Consider the following 18,898-nt stretch of genomic DNA (forward strand, 5'->3'; position numbering starts at 1 on the left):
ATGGGTTTCTGTTTTATAAGTCCCATCTTCCTGAAAGCAGGATTTGTGTCTTAAAAGCTGCATTCTTTGCCCAGCCCAGTGTTACTCATGTTAAGTCATTCATCAATATAGCAATAAATCAATTTAAACGGGGAGGAGGCGGGGGTGGGGGCTTCCCATGAATTAAATATGAACTTCCTTTGTCTCACAGCATCCTGGACAAAACAATCACAGACATTTCCATTCATCCCCTTGGGAGTGTGACGTCTCCAACGTAACGTGATTGCTCTTTTTGAAGCGGAAAAGTGGTCCTGTATATATAAACCCTATAAGATGAGGCTGCTTGAAAGGCTGCACAGAGTGCACAGAGTGAAGGGGGAGAGAGGCATTCGCCCAGGAAGGAGAGCTGCTGAAACTTCAGACCGGCAGTTAGAGGGAGCAGAAACTGACAGGCACTTTCCTTGGCACATTCCTGCTCAGTACCTAAGGAAGAAACTTGTGGAACGGCCAAGGAACTGCCGGGGGAATTCAGCACTTCGGAAAGCTCCTGGTGTCACCTGCCTGCCTTCGAGGTTCCTCTTCCGGCTTTGTAAGTAAAAGTTTTAGGAGTTTCCCTTTGTGCTGCTGGTAGATTTCAGTTCAGAGAAGCACCAGACTAATGTTTGTCTGTGAACAGAAATACAGCTAAAAAGTTTCTATGCACAGACTGGAAACAAATCTGATCGAGAGCTATTTCTTCTTTTGATCGCTTTACTGACTAATCTCCCAGATAACTGAAGTTGTTTCCTTTGGCCTCAGGAAAAATAATCAGTATTTCAGATCCGCTCCTGCTTTTGATCTTACTTCCGGCTGGTATGCTTATGGGAATCCCTGTTCACTGCTCTTTTTCTATTTTTATTATCATAATTTTGTTTCTCTTTCGGCTTCTCCTTCTCCCATAACCAGATTTCTAGTGTGAATTGTGTTGCACATGACCTTTCCTCTGAAATTGTCCACTTCAATTTCGCTGGCATTTCATGTGGATTTTATTCTTAGCAGCATTCTTCATTTCTGATGGAGGGAATGCGGCTCCCCCTGCCACACTTGGGGGGGGGGGGGCGGCGGCTTTTGTATGCAGATGCTACTGTAAAACAATGAAAAGAGATGCCTTTTCATGAGAATGAATGAATTATCATTACAGCCATGTGAAATCCCTTTCCAGCTCATTAATGCCTTGTCTCTAGTTCCAAAGCCCTTAAAGTGGAAGCTCTGGACCTGTTCCCAGTGAATTTCAACGGCATCGCAAAGTAACTGCTACTGGGTTGCAAACAGCATTTATTCACTTTCATGATTCAAAGCTGTAAAGGGGAGCTGCACTTTTTGTCTTCAGCTGCGGTCCTGCGCACAGTTATCTGGCAGTGTCTCTGATTGAACAAAGTGGGACTTACTTCTGAGTAAACATGCCTGCTCTGTACATTTCATAAATAGTATGATTTTATATGCTGAATTATACATGCTGTGTTTTCAGTTGTTAAAGCAGTAAAATACATTTAGGCTCAATAAGAAAGTAAGTCAGGTGGCAGAAATATCAAAGTTATATGGTCATATTTTAATACCAGACACAGGAAAATCACTATGAAAATCAAAGTGATTTAAGTTAACATTTTGACCCCAATATACTATTAACAAGATGATTTCTTCTGTCAGTCTGTGTACTTGTCTTCTCTCTCTGCCGGCTTGCATGTCAACCCCCTGACTTTTTTTAAAGTTAAGCTTTGCCTAAAGCTTCTAGGTAACTTATTCTGTGTATCTCACCAAAATAAGCAATTGTAATGCATGAAGAAGTTGATCTTTCAAGGCAGCAAAGAGTCATAGAACTGTAGACCTAGATGTGACCACAAGGGTCATCTAGTGCAACCCCCTGCAATGAATAGTTGTTGTGATTCATCTTCACATTCATACCAGAATCATCCATGCCTTTGCTACCAACTGTACATTACTTATCTCACTAGGAATCTGTCATAAGAAACTTATTTGCCTCTGTCAACTTTCTTGTTCAAGAACAATGCCTTAACACCAGGAATCCAAATGATTTTGCCCAATTAATATATTTTTTAAATATTTTGAAATGTGCCCTATAGTGGCCTTCCTTTTCCTATTCAGAATTACCAATTTCATGTTTTTAGACCACCCTGTGCCATGTCTTTTTGTTTATGCAAAATTTGGGCATTGACAACAAGAGGTTAACATTTTTTAAATTATCTTTGTCCAGGCAGGTCCAAGGAGATGGAACATGGAAGTGGCCCCCAGCTTCTCCTCTGCTTTGCTCTCCTCTATGTTCTCTGCACTCAAGCACTCGCTTTACCTCCTCTGGGAACATACTCCGCTATGAGGTAAGGGTTGCTCCAGCTAAGCCTCCAACGGGAGATGCAGATGTCACGGAACTGTAAGAAGAAAAACCAGCCCTCCAGTTTGAAATGCCCTAATGCTGCCTACCTTGCAAGGGCCAAGCTGAATGTGCTTAGGAAAATTTGCAAAATCATTTTACTTAGACTAGCCAAAAGGGAACCGAGCACTTTTTTTTAAAAAAACAACAACTTAGCTTTGGCCATAGCTTGACTGGATATTTCATGTATGCTTTTGCGCCTTTTGTTACTGACTCTCACTGTTTCATGCGTAAGAGGCTAGAAATAGCTAACTAGTTCAATGAGAATGGACAGGAAGAAATGAGGACATATTTACTTGGCAGTAACTTTGATAGATGTTAGTCCAAAATGTTCATCAAATTATTCAGTTCAGTACCCTTGAAGAATCACTGAGATTCCTTGCATGCAATGGAAGTGCATCTGCAACCTTGCAGTACCTAGCCAAAGAGTGATAATACAATGGCTCTCTTTACCATTTGCTATATTTGCTTTACTTCCATTCCATCCTTTTATCACAGCCTTCTCCAACATAGAGCTCTTCAGATGTTCTTGAACTACAGCTCCCATCCTCCCTGACCACTGGCCATGCCAGCTGGGGCTGATGGAGTCTGAAACATCTGGAAAGTCCCAGGTTAGGGAAGGATGTTTTATCAGAATTTCAGCACTAGTTATTCATCATCATCATCACCATCCTCCTCCTCTAGGGCCTGACTTTTAGCTTCCAAGGGTCCTCTCCTTATGAAAGGATGCAGGTACACACACACACAGCAAGGAGTGGGGACAGAGAAAAACAGTCAGGTGTATTTCAAAGCAATCTGTCCCAGGGATAAGATAGCTCTTTAGCAAGAATTTGACATAGACGTGGATATTCTTAAAACCACACATGTTTACTGTCCGGTTACATATTAAAACTCAGAGAAAAATGTATAGTAAATAAAACCAAGAGGCATGTTGCCTGAACACTATCTACATATTCCAGCCACAACAGGAGAATCTTTAGAAACTAACTAGAAGATTCATCTATTCCATCTTCATTCAAAAGCACTCGAGAATCCTATTCATACAATATAATAAACTCACCTATAAGTGAGGTGGGATCACACTGGCAGATCCAGCACCCCAACCTACATACTCTCAACTGAATATCTAACAGTAAAACAGAGAGCCAAAATAAAACTTTGTTTTATAAAAGACAACAAGACCTTGTGTATATCAAGCAAAGTCCAACCTAAGCCTCCTGACTGATCTTCTGCCAGGAAACATAAAACCTCTAGCTTTAGTTCAGCTTCCATTACTACAAATATTTAATATGGACTGTTATATGGAAGAAGAATATGAATGCAGATCGACACATCCACAATTATTGGTTGCATTCATACTCTTAATAGCGGTTATCATGAGCTGCTTGATTGCACTCAACAGTCTAGGTGCTAGCCTAGTTTAGCGGTCATTAGCAGTGAATGCCAGCCAACTAAATGTCCAGCTTCAGAAGCACATTTATGCTCTAATAGCTTGTTAATAGGCACAGAAGGGGCACGGCAAGATGAAAGGAGTTCTTGTTGAATTGTGCTTTTGAGGATGGCACTAGTATGTCAGAAACAATTTGGGTCATTCAAAAGAGGATCCAGATATTCTTGTGTTTACCATTAGATCATGATTAGGAATGACAGAATGGAATTCCATTCAAAGAGACAACCAGGTTGAAGTGAAACATAGGTAATATTCATCAAGTGCTTTTCCATCACAACTACCTTGGTATTTAGTCTGTGATAAGAGGAACATATTATTCAGGGGTGGGGAACCTGTTGCTCCCCGGATGGTATTCAACTACAACTCCCATTGTGCCTGACCTCTGCCTATTATGCTGACCTGGGCTGATAAAATTACAAGTCCAATAAAACTTATGAAAGGCCATCGATTTCTCATATATGACTTAAAATATTTTTTCGCAACCCTGTGCTTGAAACAGACATTTTATAGAACATAATCATAAACTCAGATGTCAAATCAACGCAAAACCTTCATTACGAAGGACTTTATAGCATGTCTATGTATTAAACACATTGGAAAATTCAGAACTGAAGCAGTTCTAGAATCGAAGGGCTGGAAGAATCTTAAAGTGGGCATCACAGATTATATGTTTGCTATAAGTAGCACTCAGTGTTGTTCTTGGATCTTACCTCAAAAAGAATTTTATGTCAAAGAATCCTTAGGAGAAAAAAAATGGCTTTTATCAAAGCCTTTTCTGAGAAAATTTGGGGAAACAAGTGCTGGGGATTATTTTCACCTCTTACCAACCCCCAGGAGCTTCAAGATCCCATTGTGTATTTTAAGTGAGCATTAAATGTCCCCCCAACTCATGGGGGTTTTTTTAAAGCAGAAACATGACTTTCAACATCATATCAGAACTAGGACCCTTTCTTCCTTTAGTCACATCACATATTAGTTTTAGAATTTACCCAGGTTATTGGGAAGGGTGATTGTTGAGAGTGAGGAGGGTGAATGTGTCCAGGTGGTGGATGACTGAGAAATTTTGGTGGGGACTGAATGGAATGGATCTTGATTTATCTGCTTTATATACAGTATTATTTAATTTTGGTGTTTAATTTCCTTTGTAAACTGCTTTATGATCGATTCTTATAAAAAGTGTATACAAATACTTGAAATGAAAAGATAGAAGCAGGAAGGAATATGGAACTAGTCGACTCAAGCCAGAGATGGTTGTCAGTTTCACAGAAAAAAGTTAGCAGATATTCAAACAACAATCTTTCTGATCTTTTTTTTTTTTTACTTCCTGTATATATCCGATTGGGTCATATGTTCAGTCCTGAACAGTTCAGTGTGATTACCCTGTGGTTAATAGTTGGCATGCTATGAATCACTTTGTCCAACCATTCTTTCTAAACATCTATTACAATTAAGTTGTTTTATTGATTTGTAATTTGAGATTTTCATTCATTTGAGATTATCTATTGGCTACAGTTGTCAAATCAGCCCTGGGAAGCCAAATGTTTGGCCAATTCAGACACAATTCAGTGATGTTTGAAGTTTCCCCAAACTTGTCAGGTAAATTATCCAAAGAGACTGCTAGTAGGGTTACCAGACTCAATAGAGGACAGGACTTCTGTGCCTTTAATTGCCCTGCTCTCTTTTGAGTCTGGAAACCTAAAAGAGAAATCAGCAGACCCTTTGTTTAATTTCCAAGCAAAAGGGTCTGCTGGTTCGAATCCTGTCCTCTTTTTTACCTGGTCACCGTACTTAAACCATGGCATTTGACTTTTGCATAGTGTTCTAATTTCTCTTGTCCTGCTTCCATCATAATGCTTGAGGTTTATCAATATAACACCATGGGGACTGCCATGTGCACGCATTTATACAATCAGTTAAATTATAGACTGAAGCTGCAATGCTATAAACATGCACCTGGGAGCTGGTCCATTCGAGGTCAATAGGACTTACTTCTCAGCAGACATGAATAGGATTGCACTATAAAAAAATTCTCCCTTTCACACTGAAACACCCTTAGGTCATTTGTTATGGTTGTGATCAACTGAAGTGAACTACTTTGAAGTCCCCTTGATTTGAATGGGAGAGTTTAGTGTACCAAAATCTCTCCTATTGGAAGGACCATGTTTTCTGTATTATCTTATCAGCACATAATGAAATCATTCTGCATGTGTAATTGTTCGCTGTGAAGTCTGTACTGAAATAATTGAAAGAGTAGGGACACCTGCATGATATGGACACAGTTTTAAAATATCTGCAGTTGTGACTAATATTCTTCATTGTCATAATGAATGAGAATAATGATTTCATTTATGAATGGCTTACTATAGGCATCTTATAGTAATAGTCAATCTTAACCTGGGAGGCGATTGTAAGAATTCTCTAGCATCTTCAAACATTGTTTTCTTTTCCTCTTCTCCATTAGATTAGGAAACAGAATGCCATTTGATGGGGCAAGTGAATCTGATCATTCTCAAGGTTCATTAAAATCTGAGGCTGACATTTTGCAAACTACACTACCTGAGAATGACAAGTTCTATTATGATGTATACAGAGCTATGGATAGGTAAGGCATTTTTTATTAAAAGAAATCTAATAATCATTGCAAATCTGAATACTGAACTGCTTGTAATTTCACTGAAGCTTTCTGACCATTCCTCTCTCTCTTTCATGGTCTTTAAGCTATGTTTACATTACTAGAATTATGTGTTTGGAACTGTAAGGATCCATATATCTTTAGCTGCAGTAACTATATGGTTGTCTGTACATTAGCTGTAAATATGAAACTATATACAATCTTGAGAATGTAGGTCACAGGTTTTTACTGTAGGACTTTCAATTGCAGGAACACAAGACATGCTGATGGACTCTTCACAAGCGGCTACAGCAAACTTTTGGGTCAAATTTCGGCAAGAAAATATTTGGAATCGCTTATAGGAAAAAGAGTTGGGTTAGTAACTATTCCTCCTGCTTCCCAGATTCAGCTGGTTTCCCCTACATGCCTCTTAAATACCCGCATTCCACTATGTTTGAATTCAAACACTGATCATACGATCATCACGTGTTTGTATTTTGTTGGCATCTATCTCGGGAGACAATGGGGGAGTGCAACTTTGGGGGTGAAGCTGAACTGCTGGAGAGTTAGTGCCTGCTGTGGCTGTAGAGACCGATGTGGGAGAGACATGCTTTGTTGCATCTGGGGCAGATGAAGGCATTTGGTTGTGCTGCAGCAGGTGCACCATAATGTTTCTTCTCTCTACGCTCCTCCCAGCGCTCATTTCTCCGCTGTGGGTTGCATCTTTTCAGGTTACGGACGCGCCGAACTTGGAAGTCCCGGAACGGGTTATTACTGGGTTTGGCGCGTCCGAAACGTGCGCGCATGCACAGAAGCCCTAAATCGTGCTTTGCACAAAACATAAGCGCCACATTGCATCACGCATGTGCACAGATGCGACGCTTCAGGATGCAGCTTTTTCATGTTGTGAACAGGCCTCCGGAACGGATCCCATTTGCAACAAGGGGTACCACTGTACAAGCTTATCCATAACTGGGACCAGGGGCATAGCAAGGGGGGAGCGGGCCACTCCCAGCTCCCTGTTTTGAGGGGCAGCGCGAGCAGCAGTTCGGTGCCCCACTATGTAGCGCACATGTTTGCAGCTCCAGGGGCCTGAGCAGCTTCCGAGGGTGCTGACTGGTACAAGCAGTATACCAAATATGGTTGGAGGGATTTAGCCTTAGCTTTGCTTGCATAAAGTCCCTGTTCAGTTCCTGATATCTCCTGTTGAAGAGTCAAAGAATCATAGAGTTGTAGATCCCAAGGGTCATCTAGTCCAATGAGGAATCTCAGCTAAAGCATCCATGACAGATAGCAAAGAAACTGCTAGCTGGGCGTGCTACTGACTGTCAAAAATAAAAAGGCAACTCCATTTCATATTATGCTGTATTTTATCCACCAAGCATTTGTCACTGCTTGTTTTGCTTGAAATCAATGAGAGACCCAGGCTTATTTTGCACTGATTTCAGTGGGGTTTTCAAGCATGCTTAACAGTGCAGGACAGAACTCAAAAATGTCCTTTCAACATTTATTACCACCAGATTTGAATTCTTTTCAGAGTAAACTTGGTTTGGTCAACTAACGTTTACTCAGAGTAATCCATTATAATTAATTGGCATGGCTAACTTTGGCCCATTGATTTCAGTTGGTCTATTCTGAGCAAGCATTAGATGAAAACAACTGTAAGAGACAGTTACAATGTAATTCTATATATGCCTACTCAGAAGTAAAACCCATTGAGTTCAGTGGGGCTTGCTCCCAGGTAAGTGCATATAGAATAGCAATCTTCCACAGACATTTTAAGACTGGTGAAGGGAACCTTTGGCTGTCTAAATATTAACCATGGGGCTGGTGGGATTTGTAGTTCAGCAAAGGTTCTCCACACCTATGTTAAGAGCATGGTCAAGAAACGAGGTCATTGTATTAATGTAGTAAAAGAAAAGTGAGAAAATACTTTCCATCAGTTACTTAGCTTTCAAGAAATTCAACCTGTGGGTTTTGAAATTCTTGCATTTTGATTGGCTCGTGTATTAATGTGCTAATTGCAAGTCTCTTTTATGTTCAAGAAATAACACTCCCCTTGATGAACAGACACCGCCAGTCAAACGCCATTCAGATGCTGTCTTTACTGACAACTACAGTCGCTTTCGAAAGCAGATGGCTGTGAAGAAATATTTGAACTCTGTTTTAACTGGGAAAAGAAGGTAGGAAGAAAGAGTGCACAAAAGACAGGTGGTTTTTTTTAGAAGTCTCCAGCAGCGACGAGCTATTAACGCAATCTTCCTTTTAACATATAGAAAAGTACAAGCGACGGTTGTATCACAGTGGCTTTCTTCTGAGGGCAATTTATAACAAAAATAGCTTAAAAGAACAAAGATTGTGTACAGAAAGAAAGGGCATCACGATCCAGCCATATTTTTCCATGCTTTCTATAGAAGGCATGATTTAACTAAGAATGTGAGAACTATCCCGCTTGTTCTCAAGCAGCAATTACAGAATTATTAACTAAAATGTTCAGCATTATGCCTTGAAGTAAACTGATTTCTATAAAAGTGCTATACATTGTTTTGTATAATTAAGCTAGACAGGTTGAATCGTTTTAATAAAGGCTAATGATGCAATAAAATGCAACAAAGGAAAAAGTTTCTGAGATGAATTCCAAGAAGAAGGAAATTAAACTAAATCTAAGCTTCTGCTCTGCCACAGTCAGGAAGAGCTAAACCCAGCCAGCCTTCGGGATGAAACGGAATTGCTTGACCCTGCCTTCTCCGAAAACTATGATGATGATGTCACTGTAGATGACCTTGAGCTTCTGAATCACCTCCCATTGGTAAGTTTGAACATCTTCCCAACCAGAGCAGCCATCTTATGTTTATTATGTTCACATAGTTCATATGTGCCACCGGGGTTTTCCAGAAAATTGCTCTTAATGACATGACTCCCATATGACATTTCTGTGGGAATCACATCGCAGGAAGATAATTGCATGGATTAAATAACGATGATATCTGTGAAGTATTTCTAATGAAAATGAGTGGTTTGATAATGTTAATTCACCTGGCTCACTTGGGTTTTCTCAGATTGTGTGTGCTAAGGCATGAAACCCAAACTGACTTGTTTAATTAGGGTGAATAGTACTGTGTCTCTGAGGATAACTGCACTGGCATTTCTTTTAATTAAAACAAAAATAAGTCCACCCGCACCTTTCCTCACACCTTTCCTGACCTTCTGATTGGTGTAATCAACTAATTGCTTCTGAATCTGACCATCTAGTTAGTGGGTAAGCATAAAAAGATTCTTGGCCAGAAGTCTGGTTCATACTCATAGTAGTGACACTCACATTGTGGGTTGCTATTTACTAAGGCTGCAGTGCTAACACAAATTACCTGGGAGAAAGCCCCGTTGAATTCAAAGGAAGTTATTTCTGTGTAGACATGGGTAGGATTGCAGCCTAAGTGGGTCAAAAGAGGCACTGTGGGAAGGACGTTGACTTCTTATCAGTGAGTACCGAAGATAATATGGGTGGGTGGCATGCAATCAGTGTCAAACATAAAATGATTTTTACACTTATTAGAGGTTGAATTTATTGCAGTGAAATTTTTTCTGAAGGTGTCCTGTGTAACATAACTTGAGAGAAATTATGTATTTATTTAAACCATGCATCCCCACTCATCAACAGGAGTGGTCCATTTCAGGATGCCACTAAGTGTGATCAGTCTCACTAGACTGTACTTTAGGATTTTGCCCCCTTTGTTTTATTTGTTTAAAAGAAATAACCTCCACCCCTTAGTTCTTCTGCATAACTCCAAGCATCCTGCTACTTCTCTCTTGTTTCTACTTTGGCTCCAATCCTACTGGGCACTCAACCATCTCGGTTTGCTACTAGAGAAAATGATAAGATAAGATAATCATTCTTATTTTGCCATTGAGATGCTTAAAGACAAGTCCCTGTATCTTATTGCAGCTCCTATTTGGGCAGTTAAATGACATTATTGGCCATGCCATGAAGATGATTTGATTTACCACGAATTTTTTCCAAGGAGGCCTGCATTTGTACAAGTTTATTGTTGTCTACTGGCTAACAGCCCAACAACATGAGCCACTATTGAACAAACAGGGATGGGAAAGCTGTTGCCCACCAGATGATGTCAGACTACAAGTTCTTCCATCCCTGACCATTGGTGCTGATGGGAGTTGGAATCAGCAACATCTGGAGGTGCCACAGGTTTCTCATTTCTTATACAAAGCCCACAGCATTGGAAGAGAGAGCCTTGTCTCTGGCTCCAGATCTTTCCTGAAAGCAAGTGCAACGATTAGTGATGCTGGCAGAGAATATGAGGCCCCTGGATTGAATAGTCCTGATAGAAATACTAGAAGTTTGCCCTTCTGTCCTTAACCAGGCAATGGACAAGCAACTTCAATACGTTGCTTTCCAAGACTTAGCCCTTGCCCTTGCCCTGGCTTCACTTCCATCTCCAGATCATACAACCGACTCTGTAGGCCAGCCGTAAGGAACATTTAGCCCACCTGATGTTGCGGAACTACAAATCCCATCAGCCCCAGCAAGCATGGGCAATGGCCAGGGATGATGGGAGTTGTAGTTCAGCAACATCTAGAGCACCAAAGGCTGTCCACAGCTGCCACAGACTGTCAGTAGGAGAATATCCACCAATTAAGGTCCCGTTCCAGTTAGAGTCTTGGCGCTGACAAGACAGAAGTCACATTTAAAAGGTTTTTATCCTCTACACTGACCTAAGTGGGTACAGTGCCTGTGTTTGCATATGGCTGCCACCTGAGCCACACCAGCCCCAAACATTTTGCTGCGTGAGCTGAAAGGCAAAGATGTGGCTCCTGTTCCCACCCATTCCACCAGTTGACTCATACTTCAACAATGATGATGTGATAGTTTTTCTTTTCGCTATACCTGAGGGTGGCCTGCTAGCTTGAGGAGCATAGAGCACACACAGCTCTGTTCTTCAAGAGAAGGGAATGCCCTGAGGGCTCAGCATAAGTGTCACCAAGTGGGAAACTGTTACATCAATTGTATGCCATCAGAAGCATTGCAATAGCAATCATGGTTCATTTGATTTCTTTACTTATAGTGCAATCCTATACATCTACTCAGAAGTAAGTCCCAAAGAATTCAATGGGACTTACTCCCAGGTAAGTAGGCAAAAGACTGAGTGGGTCAATCAGACCCATTTCTAGCATATGCATTGATAACTTTTTTAAAAAAATTCAGGATTACTGTACAATCTTTTAATAAGTGTTACCATAATTTTCTAAATCAATGTTTCTAAAGTACTACGTGTTATTTTTCTCTCTCCCTAGAATGTCTGAAGACAACTCCATAAAAAGAAAAAAACCCTGCAAAAAAAATCCTAAAGATGAGATCAAACTATTTTTTTGAGTTTCTCATAGTATTTCAAAGAGATGATTTCCGTATTTAAACCAAAACAGATATATTGTGAAGTGAAAATTGTGATATTTTTGTTTCTTATATAATAAAAATGGATGTTTACACTGTAAATATTACTTTAGAGTGATCTACCTAAAGCTGTACATATGTATGCTAGTTTTAACTCACAACAAATCCTATGATCTCTTATGCTGTAAATCTGTTATTTTGATAACTGCATTTCAAAGAAAGACAAGCAACGCACAGGGCAGAAAGTCCATTAAACTGCTGCTTATGGCTGCATATACAAAATCACTGTATGCTGATTAATTGCTCCTTAGTACTCAAACTACTATCTTGAACTCATGAGCTGGATGGGCAGAGTGAGCTTTCTCACTTTTTCAGTGCAGTGATGGGGATACAGCATGACTCCAAATGAATTAACTATATTCAAATTGCTGCTTCACTATATTTAAAATTGCCTAAGATGAAATTGGAGAGGGATATGTTGAAGAACTCTTCTAAAGCAAAATGTTGGTAGGAATTCAGGAGTGCTGGTGGTGAAATATTTTTCAGTACAGTTCATAACACTTATTAGGTGCGTTTCATGCACCCCTAAGCTGCCATTGAACCCTCCTCTCCCTGCCAGCAAGATCCCAGACAATCTGGAGGGGGTCTCCTAAGGCAAAATACCTATAAGAATTTTGAGGACTCTGAGAAGAATCTCAGCCAGATGAGAGACATTTTTAAAACTCCCCACCCCCAGGTTTAGTAAATGCCCCCCCCCCCCTGTAGATAAACCTTTGTGAAAGACTACCAATTAAAGTAAAAGGGCACAACACTGGATGGATTTTTTCATAGGCGACTGCATCATTGGTGCAAATTCATATTATTTTCATAGCTAACCAAGCACACTAAAGTCAAATATATATCCTGTATATTTATAGGTATCTTTTTCCATTTAATGATATAGCTACTGGTCTATCAGAATCAATGTAACCCCACAATTGCCAAAGGTGAACGCTCCCCCTTGATTTGTTAAAATCATTGACTTGTGCTAAAATCATGGATGCTAGGATTAAAGTGCATTTGACATTGTATATGTTTACCATACGTATACAATTTATATATACCGTACAATATACCATTGTATATGTAGGACTGGAGGCACTTTACTATTTTTTTCCCAAAATGAATGTAACCGATGAAATATGCAGACAATAAAGACATTTTATTATCACTGCAAATATCATTGGTTTGATTCAGTGCTGCAATAAACTGGGAAGTTGTCAGGTGATAGACACCACCGCAACTCTGTTATTTCATGAAACAAGAGAACAGGGGTCAATACAAAGTCAAAGGAGCAGCACTTTCAAAGCAACCTCACAGCTTGCATTAACTGACCTTCTGCAGTGCCTGAAAAAGTTCCAGGAACTGCTTCACTACAACAGAATGGTCTAGACAAGAGCTGCTCCTACCATTAGGCAATGTGAGGCAGTGGCTTCAGGTGATGTATTACTTTGTCTTTACCATCCGTTTTGTAAGCTCCCTTGTACACATTCACTCTGCAGCTGTGGGTGGGGGGCAGCACTACAAATGCAAGCCCCACCCGCAAAGTCCCTGTGTGTGTCACCCAGTGTGCTGAGTCCCTAACCATCTCCATGTTAAGCGAGGAAGGTGTGCAAGTGGGCATCTCAAGCAATGATCCCTGCTATAACAGCTGCAGGAGTGTTACAAGTGTTCCTATTTTGCTCTGTGAAATTACGGTGGGTAAGAGGGGTGCCACAAAAAGCAGAGGTGGGATAAATGGCACTCACATGGAATATTTGGTTCTCCAAAACAGTATCAGCACTCATAGGTACCCAGCAGCTGCCTTGGCATACTGCAAAGAAAATCATTTGATTTGATTGAATACGCCAAAGCTGCTTTTCCAACAACCAAGCTGACGTGAAAGAAGCTCACAGCATTAACAAATATGAACAACACTTCCTAATTCAAAATAAATATACAATAAAACTATAATTAAAACAATGAATGCAGGAAAAAAGTAAAAAAGCAAAAGCACAAAACACCAGTCGTGAGAACATAAGAAGAGCCTGCTGGATCAGGTCTATGGCCCATCTTGTCCAGCATCCTGTTGTCACAGTGGCCAACCTGTGGGAAACCCGGAAGCACAAGATCACTCTCTGGTATTTGGAAGCATTACTGCCGCCAACTGTGGGGGCAGAGCACAGCCATTGTGGCTAGTAGCTTTCAACATAACTGTTCTCAATGAATTTTTCTAACCTTTTAAAGCCATCACTGCTTCCTGTAGGAAATTAGTCAGTCCTACTGGATATAGCATAGGAATGCCAATTAGCCATGTGCCAAGAAACGGGGGATGGATCCAGTGAGACATCCCTATCTCCCACCTAAGGTGTACACACTCCCCTCCCCTCTCTCACCCAGAAGAGGGGCAGGCTCCACCAACAGGCTCTTGCCAGGGGGCAGAATATGTTGTGGGGTGGGGGGTGGGGTGGAAGCTTTGTTTTTCTAAATTTGGCTATGGGGGAGATCCCTTTTTCTCTGCCATAGCATTCAACACATTTCCGCAGGATCAAAGGGTGTGCAAGTTTGAGAGTGTTACAAACAGAACATCCCAGAGACTAGAATGCAAACACACAACTGCAGTAAATAGATTGCAACGCCCATCATTGCTGACCATATTACCGGTAGCTGCCCAAACTTGAAGGGATGTTAGAACACCTGCTTTTGAGAGAGAAATTCAGCATCAAACTGCATGTTACACATGAACGCGTGTAAGGAAACCCCAGTTGTCCAGCTCTCATTTGAAGCAGCACCTACGGGTTGCCATTTGAAACAGAGAACCAGGAAAGCATAGGGAATGCTTAACCTTTACCCACCTGCTCTTTTCTACTGCAACTCCCACAAGCCCCTTTGTCCCCCTATCTACAGAGTTTGGAGAAATAATGTGTAGAGGAAAGGCCAGTACTCTTGACTCCATGGAGAGAGTAAGGAAAGTAGGCCACTGGGGTTTAACTGCATGTGATTTGTTTGTACTGTGCATTTGATGTAACCATCACATGTATCTCTGTAACCGCCACCCAGAAGTTCTTTCAAGCAACAGATGCTGAATATGAAATTGAATAGATCTGCACCTAAGAAGTCCAGTATTCTTTTCTCAGAGCTGTCAACCAGATGTCTTCGGGGCTCAAGTGGAACAGTGCTGTCCCCGCTTGTGATTCCAGCAATTGGTATTCAGAAGCGACCTGGCCACTGAAGAGAAGCTAGCATTGCACACCTCCTCCAGTCATCTAAGGCACCCTGCACTGCAGCCTGAGCCTAGCCATCTCTACAGGATGATTTAGTGATGGATTTCTTGCAACAAGCAATGGGTTGGGCTAGGCAGCCTACAAGACCCCTTCCAACTGTGTCCTTCAGCCATGCTCACTCGCAGACAAGTGTGTGCAGGCAGCAATCCAAACCACCCTTACTGAGATGTCCGTGTCACTGATACCAGTGGGACCTGCTTCCAAATAAACATGGCTAAGATTGAGATGCACATTTTGTGACAGTCCATTGTTATGAAAAGGGAATCTCATGCTCATCACTTCTAGCATTTGTTATCTATGGCAAAGCTCACATTTGGGTGTGAAGAACACATTTCACAAGGTCAACCAGCTGACATTTTCTTAATGTCACCAGACTGATTGGTGTTCCTGAAGCTTAGGGCAGGCCCCTAGAGGGTCAGACATAAAGGGAATCTCAGATTTTTAGAGCAGGAATTGGCTTAACGTAAGCTGAAGTGCAATATGGCTAACATAGGCAAATGAGTTATGGTTAGACGCTGGGAAGCAATAAGATGGATGCAGTAGATGTTAGAATATTTTGTAAGAATGGGAAAAACTGGCACAAGCACACTGTAGGAAGTGGCGTTCTCATTTACAAACATTCTCTGCCTTGTTTCCAAGCAATTCCCCAGCTTGAATTAGTTTGGTTTACTGACTTCTGCAGCACAGTGACCTTTTCATGGGATAAGCCCAGCTTCTGTGGAGCCAGCATGTGTGGTCTCTGGAGACATGACTTACTCAAATAGCCACAGATTACATTCAACTGGAAAAAGCCCAGAACCCAGTTTCCTATTGGAACCTCAAAAATAAATCACTTGCCTATCTGAAAAGCCCGTTCAAGGTTGAAGCAGAGAAGCTGAAATATTGTTTTCACCTTAATCATCTTTAAAGTCTGAGTCACCCTATCTTTGAATTCTAAAGGCAACAACAGCTACCGATCCAGGCTTTATACCATATTCTACCACTCTGATGGCTTATTCCCATAGCCTTTTTATGCATGCACTGATTGATCCAACTCACTTTTCAGTTCCCCCCTCCCCCCCGGACATTCTGAGTCACAGGCAGGACACATTTCGTCATTCCCAAGGCTGATAGTAGAACTTATATTTGAGCATACTTCTATAAGTCAATAAAGGCCTTCAGAGTCTTTACATTTGACTCTGGGGCATTGATCAGCCCAGCCTAATTTTTTTTTAACAAGATCCCATAACTAGCAGCATGAAACCAATACATTGACACTATCAGCAACCTTAATAAAAAATTATCTTCAGAAGACAATTGAAACAGAAGGGTCTCCAAAGCGTTTCTGAATGCTGGCACTGATGCAGACAGTTACACATCTCTTAAGAGGATGTTCCATTTTGGGGTGTGGCTCCTTCTAGGCCAGATACCTTTGCGGCATCTCTTGTATTGGAGCAACTGGATAGTCTAACTGCACCCATCAAAAAGATAGCACAGAATTATATGCCTTCGACAGAGGCTTTCTGGGTGTGAGAATCAGATTATTTGCCTGTATTGTCTAAGCTGGCAGGCAACGCTTTCAGACAGGAAGGTGCTTTGCAGTCCCAACTGAAGATGCTGGGGAATGGACCTGGGGTCATCTGCAGGAAAACTGGGTGCTCTACTAAGGTTGCCATATTTCAAAAAGCAAAATCCAGAACCACCAATTTGATTGAGCTTTTTAAAGACAAACCCCAAAGTTGTAGAGGTAAAATGTGATTTTTCTATTGACTTGCCTAAGATCCAGGACAAAACGCCACCTTTCAGAAATCCCCCCCCCCCGGATGTCAATTCTGCCTTTGCAATCCAGACGTATGGCAGCCCTATGCTCTACAAACTGTGTGCTATGGGCAAAGGGTAAATAAAAGAATAATGGATCGATCCTCTGTAGATGGCTTGGTTAGGCTCACAGGAGCCCAATTCTTTAATTACATTACATTCATCACATTAATTAACCACTGAAGGCATTTTAGAACACTTTTCCTGTGACACACTACTATGGCTTGCTGCTACACTTAGGAGAATATAGTTCTTTTTTATTTGCAAGGCTCAATAATACCATCAGAATCTACTTCTAAATGGATGATGGAACTAATTAATGTATAAAGTGCCAAAATTTTTCTAGGTACAGTGACATGGCTATCACCACTTTCTCTTTCTTTCTAGACACTTCTTAACCAGATACTGACAAAGTAGATTGAGACAGAAGAAGCCAGCATATAACGCTTCTGAATACATTAGATGATAGATAGATAGATAGATAGATAGATAGATAGATAGATAGATAGATTGCAGTTGAAATGTAGCCAAAGCATAGTGCTGGGCACCATTGGTGGGAGGGGGATGGCAGAGCCAAAGGATTATCAAAAGGATTACCTACTGGATTATTAGCTTGCAGCTGTGCAGGCATAAAGAAATCCAACTGAAAGCACAGCTTGGAAGATTAATCTGTGATTCATTCTGCACTTGAAAGAGGTGAGGAGGCCACAAGTACTTACCCTGTCTTTCTACCTTAGAAATGGAGCCAACTTTTGAAAGAGACAGTGGAATTACCCCATAGCAGGCACTATGATGCTAGTCTTTAAATATATTTTCTTCCAAGTGTAATCAATTCAAAGAGCTCATTTTTCTAGGCTTTAATATGGCAGAACAGTGTTTGCACGTTACTTATATTTCAAAGAGTGCTACTCACACGAGATAATTAGGCTGTCTTTCGAGAGCAGAACATACAGAACATCACGTAAGAAGGTCACAGCAGCTTTTCCTTTTGTATGGGGGTTGTAAGTATTTTTAAAACCCACTCTGTTTCTTTCAAAAGGACCTCATTAAGAACAGCCTATGGGCACTTTAAAATATGAAAGAACAATACTGAATGCTTTTCTGTTTGTGGAATTGCTCAAGACCTACATTGGCTCCCAGTATGTTTCCGGGCACAATTCAAAGTGTTGGCGTTGACCTTTAAAGCCCTAAATGGCCTCTGTCCAGTATACCTGAAGGAGCGTCTCCACCCCCATCGTTCTGCCTGGACACTGAGGTCCAGTGCTGAGGGCCTTCTGGTGGTTCCCTCACTGCGAGAAGTGAGGTTACAGGGAACCAGGCAGAGGGCCTTCTCGGTAGTGGCGCCCGCCCTGTGAAATTCCCTCCCATCAGATGTCAATGAAATAAACCACTACAGCAGTGTTTCTCAATCACTGTTCCGCGGCACACTAGTGTGCCGCGAGATGTTGCCTGGTGTGCCGTGGGAGAATTACAGTGGTACCTCGGTTTATGAACACAATTGGTTCCGGAAGTCTGTTCATAAACTGAAGCGTTCATAAACTGAAGCGAACTTTCCCATTGAAAGTAATGGAAAGTGGATTAATCCGTTCCAGACGGTCCACGGAGTAACCGTTCATAAACTGAAGCGAACTTTTCCATTGAAAGTAATGGAAAGTGGATTAATCCGTTCCAGACGGGTCCGTGAAGTACTTAAACTGAAGCGTTCATAAACTGAAACATGGGTGTAATTGGTTCCGGAAGTCTGTTCATAAACTGAAGCGTTCATAAACTGAAGCGAACTTTCCCATTAAAAGTAATGGAAAGTGAATTAATCCGTTCCAGATGGGTCCGCGGCGTTCATAAACCGAAAATTCATAAACCGAGGTGTTCATAAACCGAGGTTCCACTGTACTTTATATATAGTCAATATAGGCACAGAGTTATTTTT

The 18,898-nt window shown here is 41.2% G+C and overlaps 1 protein-coding gene across 1 annotated transcript; it reads left to right on the forward strand.

The window, feature by feature from the left end:
• Positions 1-341: 341 nt before the first annotated feature.
• Positions 342-12,602, forward strand: VIP (vasoactive intestinal peptide). The gene is made up of 7 exons (XM_035110659.2): positions 342-568; positions 2,231-2,351; positions 6,316-6,456; positions 6,736-6,840; positions 8,511-8,648; positions 9,151-9,274; positions 11,776-12,602. Exons 2-7 carry the CDS (start codon positions 2,245-2,247, stop codon positions 11,782-11,784), a joined length of 624 nt encoding a protein of 207 aa, XP_034966550.2. The 5' UTR covers positions 342-568; positions 2,231-2,244; the 3' UTR covers positions 11,785-12,602.
• The last annotated feature ends 6,296 nt before the right edge of the window (positions 12,603-18,898 follow it).

Source organism: Zootoca vivipara, chromosome 3, assembly GCF_963506605.1.
Source record: "Zootoca vivipara chromosome 3, rZooViv1.1, whole genome shotgun sequence".
Taxonomy (NCBI): Eukaryota; Metazoa; Chordata; class Lepidosauria; order Squamata; family Lacertidae; genus Zootoca; species Zootoca vivipara.

What these genes read in the sequence shown, in the direction of transcription:
- VIP (XM_035110659.2), top strand. Translation starts at nt 2,245, where the DNA reads ATGGAACATGGAAGTGGCCCCCAGCTTCTCCTCTGCTTTGCTCTCCTC. An exon ending in GTATACAGAGCTATGGATAG is followed by an intron (nt 6,457 to 6,735) that starts GTAAGGCATTTT and finishes TTTCAATTGCAG; the next exon opens with GAACACAAGACATGCTGATG. An exon ending in CTTATAGGAAAAAGAGTTGG is followed by an intron (nt 6,841 to 8,510) that starts GTTAGTAACTAT and finishes TTTATGTTCAAG; the next exon opens with AAATAACACTCCCCTTGATG.